Below are 6,204 nucleotides of genomic sequence, written 5' to 3' on the forward strand. Positions count from 1 at the left end.
AATTTCTTTGAGCCAAAATTTTGAGATGTAAAGAGACAGCAAAATAATCTTTTAAAACACTGGTTTTGCTTTTCACTGAGATTTGGAATTTTTGGAGGTCAGATGATCATTTCTTTCCGCCTTGAGAAAAAAAAAGGATATGCAGCTGTCCTGTGCAGAAGATGGGGGGGCTGTCGGGCCAGCCTCCGCAAAGTTCACTTTTTAAAAGGGATTCCACTAGACATGAAGTTATTACTGTCAATTTTCTGCTGACAAATAAACATGAAAAAGGGGAAGATATTATAAAAACTGAAGACTTAGCATGAAAATATTGCTGTTGTCTTAGTTTTTAATCTTTCATCTTCCTCTATTGCCCACACTATAGAAAGCCCATTCAAGCGCTTCCACTTAATTTTATCCTCATCTGAAAGGACAAATATAACACATGACCATGGCTAATGGCCATGAGTCCCCCATGCACATACTGTGGCTCACCCAGCCCTGTCTCCTGCAGTGTGCCAGGTGATCGGGATGTACGATTACACCGCACAGAATGACGACGAGCTGGCCTTCAACAAGGGCCAGATCATCAACGTCCTCAACAAGGAGGACCCCGACTGGTGGAAAGGAGAAGTCAATGGACAAGTGGGGCTCTTCCCATCCAATTACGTGAAGCTGACCACAGACATGGACCCAAGCCAGCAATGTAAGTGCCCTGGTGGCCCTGTTGCCTCTCTTCTCTGGTACCTTCCAGTAAAACATGCAGCATTGCTCTGATTCTGCTGAGCTTTGTTTGCAGAACTTAAAGCTAGACCATTGCTGCATTTGCAACAGTCTCTTTGAAGACCTTCTGTAATGCAAGACTATCTCATGGGGTGTTTTTTTGTTGTTTTTTGTTTTTTTTTTCCTTTTTAAAATTTTCATTCCTTCTGTAGCATGTCCCCTTCCTCTCCTCTCCCCTTTTTCCTTATTTTTTTTTTTTCAAAAATCATTTTGGCACCATGCTGTTTACATGCCTGACTCATTTTCCTAGCTTGAATTTTGCTCATTGTTTTGTTTTGCTTATATGTTGTTTTCCTCCTTTTTCTAGGAATCATATGTTGTCCATCCCCCCCTCAGGCTTGAAAGTCCTCAAAGAGACCCACTATCCCATATCACTGCCCAGAGGGATGATGGGAGATGCAGCCTTGATCATGTGACTTCCAGCATGATCACCTACTGCCTTCTGAGTAGAAGAACTCACTGCAGAGCAGTTTACCTCATTTTACCTTAGTTGCATGTGATCGCAATGTTTGAGTTATTACTTGCAGAGATAGAAGCAAAATTACAAAAATACACAGGGTAGTGGGTCCTTTTGTGGCTTTCCTAGTTATTCGATTGACTTCCCCCCACCTTTACACAGGTGCTTTCGATAGTTTTAAAATTATTTTTAAATATCTATTTTCGTCTTTAATGAAAAAAATTAATTACTTCTTTGCTATTTGGTTTTGCAAAAAGACCCACTATCAAGGAATGCTGCATGTGCTATTAAAATTGTTCCAAATGTCCATAAATCTGAGACTTGATGTATTTTTTTTTCACTTTGTCCAGTGTTACCAACTAAATTGTGTAGTTTGGGGTTTTCTCCCCCTCCAGTAGAAGTACAGAGGTGTTCGAGTATATCTGTTTTAAAGACGTGTAGAATGAGCCTGATTAAACTGAAGGTGTTTCGTGCTTGTCTGTGTGTATCAGTTGTACCTTGCTGAGCATGTAATACATCCTGTACATAAGACATCAGTTCTTCCCATGGCAAAAGCTCTGACCTTGTACGATGCTCCAGTCATACTGCATTCATTTTATTTTGCACAGTGACCTTGTAGCTACATGAGAAAGCACCTGTGTTTTTGTTCAGTCTCAGATTTATCTGGTTGAGTTGGTGTTTTGTTTTGGGTTTTTAATTTCGTGTGTTTTCATACCATAAATCAATAGACAACACCATTGAGGTTGTTATCATCGACAATATCTACAGTCTCTTTTTAGTCTCTGTTACATGAAGTTTTATTCCAGTTACTTTTCATGGAATGACCTATTTTGAACAAGTAATTTTCTTGACAAGAAAGAATGTATAGAAGTCTCCCTGCAATTAATTTCCAATGTTTACATTTTTTAACTAGACTGTGGAATTCCTACAGATTAATATGAAATGGAGCTCATGGTCCGTTGATGTGTTAGATGTGCTGTAGCCGAAGCCATGTTTGTCTTAAACACTAGTTGGAAGCTCTCAATAAAAATGCCCATTGCTGGTGGCACAGAAAACGGGGTGGGGATGCCCCAAGCACAATTGCGCTGTCCGACTAATGACTTTGTAACAGGTAGCTCCTTCCGCCTTCCGTCTCTCTCGGGAGGCTCTGTGCCGGCGGCTGCACAGAGATCTCCTCCACTCACATGGCGCAGAGAGCGAGGACTGCTCCTCCTCGTTCACTTGTGCTTCAGTATTTTCATGGACATGAATGTAAAATATATAAATATATAAACCTGCGGCTTTAACAACTGTAATACAACCTTTTGAATTAGTTACATGTATAGATTATTAAATCTTCCTATAAAAGTTAGACGGCAATGTCTGTGTGTTCTTGATGTTGGAACCTGGCAGTGGTGATGGGGAACCAGACTAGAGGTCAACAGCTGGCCACGCATGGACTCTGCTGTGCTCTGAAATGCAGATGTGGTCAGACTGTCACTGAGTCATCGCTGAACTCTGTCCCCTCTCCCCTACCCTGCTACCGTCCCTCTCCTGATCAACATGATTGCTCTTTATATTATGGGATTTTTAAGAACAGAACTCTTCCCACCCAGTTTAGTGGGTAACATGCTCATCTGAGCTTTTATTATGTGTCGTTGATAGTGGCAGGTATGCAATTTGGCAAAACATTTGTCCAAAAAATGTATCATCATGAGTGACTGATAACACCCAAAAAACATGTGGGTGAGGGTGAAAACTTGCACATCTACTTTATTGTTGTTTGGGATCCCCTTGTGCCTGGCACCCTCCGGTCTTGTTGCCTTAGCAGAAATAAACCAGCACACACACTGATGAACCCGTTCGCCACAACAACCACATGCTTGATTCCATCTTCATGAACTTCACTTATTGGGCCTCCCCTGGCATTCGGTTGAAAAAATGATTTCCTTTGTCAGTTCAGCAAGTATTTCTGGGGAAACATCTACCATGTGTTGGGTGCCCTGCTGGATTCTGGGGAGAGTATACCTGTCTCTGTGGACTTCATGATCTATCGGGAGGTACAGCAGAAAGCCAAGCTCTTGCAGTCCATGTAAGTCTCTATGGTATGCGTGTGATTGGGTGATGAGTCCTGCGCTAGGAGCAGTGTGAATACGAGGCACCGCGGAGCAGGCCATCTGGAGCGGGTGGGTGGAGCTGGCAGCTGCAGGGAGACATCCGAAGACCCTTCCAGGAGGAAATGATACTTAAGCTGAGACTTAAACTGTAAGGAGGAGCCAGGCGAAGCAGGGAGAAGTGGCGATTTGAGGCCAATATACGCCCTAGGTGGACAGAGTGGAGATTCTTCTCTCTGTCCCCAACCCATCCTCTTGTGGAGCTACGGTCAAGACAGCAGATCCCATCTGCTTCCTGGGGCCCCTCACCCTTCTAAGCCAGTGGTGCTTCTCCAGTCTTGAGTTTGTCTGGAAGGGATACAATTGTCCAGGTGGGTAGTACCATCTTAATACTCTATAGCTCACTCTCTCCAATACCCTGTCCAAAGATTACGCCTCCATACTTTCTTCTGGGTTTGTGAAACTGACACAGGTTGCTCCCCAGGAACCTGCCTTTTCCCCTCACAGTCATTCCGTTTGCATTTGACTGCAGCATATCCACCTGACCCAATAGTTCTCCACCAGAGGGGGTGCTATTGGCATCTAACAGGCAGAGCCTGGGGGTGCTACTCAACCTCCTACCATGCCAGGGGGTGTCCAGCCCCCTCCCCTGACAGAGGATGGATGTGACCAGAGAAGAGATTGAGAAACCCTGTTCTCAGCCCACTGGCCACTCTGGTGGCTACTGGGGCTTCCCTGATAAATACTGTAGGGTAAATTTTATCATTTAATCTTATATCGTATATCTGCAGCATAAAAACCTTGGCTTTCTAGTTCATGCCTTGTTCCAGCTCCAGTCCCAGCCAGCCGCCTAAATCACAGGTGTGTGTGCACACACCTGGCGTGCTCAGTCCTAAGACTCAAACCCAAGACCTTTCCGTATCGGTCCAGTTTTGTTATTGCTGTGCCGACCTAGTCCCTGGTTTTATATTTCAAAATCTTGTTATTCCCCCCTATACTCTGTACTTCGGTGGTAGATTAAACTACTGAAGTCATATTCTCAGAAGAGAATCTGGTTAATAAAAGGAAAGAAAGCATTTTATTTCTAATTAAATTCATGAGAGGATACTAGGTATCTTCTTTGGCTTCGTAGATTAAAGGCACCAGGTTTTGTTTTGATCTACTCGTTAAACAAAAACAACTGATCATTATATCATGAAAGTTCGTGTTGGCCTGAGTGATATATCTGCACCTGATCCTAGGGTGCAGTTTCGCATCACTGGTATTAGGCAAGAAGAGTGCAAGAGAGTGATGCCCTTCTGCATCACTGTCCCAAGGCTGCGGTCTCTGCATGGTGCAAACAAGCATGCAGAGCTGAGGACCCTCGAGACTGGGGCTCCCCAAGTCATGGCCCATGTCCCAGACTGCCTCTGCATAAAAGGGCACCTGGGAGAAGCTGAGCTAAAGCCAGTACCCATCCCTTTGTAGGTTATAAGATATTAGATCATTATGTGTGCCCTGGCATCTGGTGGCTGCTGTTTCTGGAAGGGAGCTCTGGCAGACCCAAGCGCCATATTAGATGGTGATTGGATTGTCTGTGCTTCCTTTAATACCATCAGGAAAAACCTGGTAACCTTAGCTTAAGAAATCCCTCTAAAAAGTTGCTTTAACTATATCGAATTGCCCGTATAAAAATTTTTATAGATTTCTTACTTATAAAAGTAGCAATTTCACATGATGCAGCCTAAAACTATGTATCATCACCTGGGATGTGCTAGCTCAGGTGCTCAGAAATGCCTGTCAAGTGGGCGCACTGATGAACTGATGACTGGGTAGGATGGCCAGAATCTAAGTTCTCGACATACCCCAGCTCAGCCTCGGGTTGGAAACCGACATGTCTGCAGTTTCCTTTCCTTTCATACGTGAGCCTCCTTGAAGCAACAGTATCTTCAGGAGGGACTACGGGAGAAGATTCATGCACATGTGAGCTAAGGAGGCTGAGGGCCCTGGACCGTAACCTGGGCCCTGTCTCACTCCAGCATGGGGTGGGGAAAGCACTGGGGGATGGGCAAGTCCCAATCACCCTGCTTCCTGGAAAACTTAAAATCATTTCTGAGAGGCAGTAATTATTTTTCTTCTAACAAAATTATAAATTAATCCATTCTGTTTAGTTCCAAAAATACCCAAGAGAACTTTTACTGACTCTATCAAAGTTGAATGCCATTGATTCCCAAGATGCAAGGTAGATGGCCCCTTCTTCAAAGTGCCTGGTGTTTTGCACCTGGTAGACTCGGGAGACATGACAGGGCCAGCGAGCACAGTAGCCCGGTGCGAACGTTTCACCTCAGCCACAGGGCTCTTGGTTTCTTCTTTAAGGAAACCCCACCTATGAAAAGCTAGGCGTTCAGAATGTTCTTGTTTGGATTAGGTTGTTGGGAAAGTCATGACCTATTTTTCTGTTGTTCTATGCAAAAATGCCTCACGACTTTCCCAACAACATAGTTATATGCTATTCCACTTCAGAGGGTTCCATAGCCTCTCAGGAAGAGTCTATTCTGTGTGTGTGTGTGTGTGTGTGTGTGTGTGTGTGTGTGTGTGTATTTGGTTTTGCTTCTGTTTTTCCAGAGGGCACTGAACTTGCCAGAGAGGGAGAAAGCACCCCCACAAGGGGATGTAGTCACACCGCAGTCTCTCCTTCATTTCTCCATCCTGTCAGGATTCGGAGCACACATGTACATGCATCTGGCCTGGTTTTCAAGCTGCCAGGGCCAGGATTCTACCCTGGTCAGGCAAATGGGGTCCAGCTCCCTTACACTGTGCTAAAAGACTGGCCCATAATAGTCTCTTTAAATTGATATTTCCCCAGGCATTCTTTTTTTTTTTTTGGAGAGGTTTTCGCTATAGGGCGCGTGC

General features: G+C 44.4%; 1 protein-coding gene across 1 annotated transcript in view; it reads left to right on the forward strand.

The window, feature by feature from the left end:
- Positions 1–6,204, forward strand: part of ITSN1 (intersectin 1) — a 268,969-nt gene that overhangs the window by 208,293 nt on the left and 54,472 nt on the right. Inside the window, exon 31 of the mRNA XM_006153903.3 lies at positions 494–685. Coding sequence (XP_006153965.1) covers positions 494–685 — 192 coding nt within the window. The remainder of the gene's footprint in view (positions 1–493; positions 686–6,204) is intronic.

The sequence above is a fragment of the Tupaia chinensis genome, unplaced genomic scaffold, assembly GCF_000334495.1.
Source record: "Tupaia chinensis unplaced genomic scaffold, TupChi_1.0 Scaffold000392_1, whole genome shotgun sequence".
Lineage (NCBI taxonomy): Eukaryota > Metazoa > Chordata > Mammalia > Scandentia > Tupaiidae > Tupaia > Tupaia belangeri.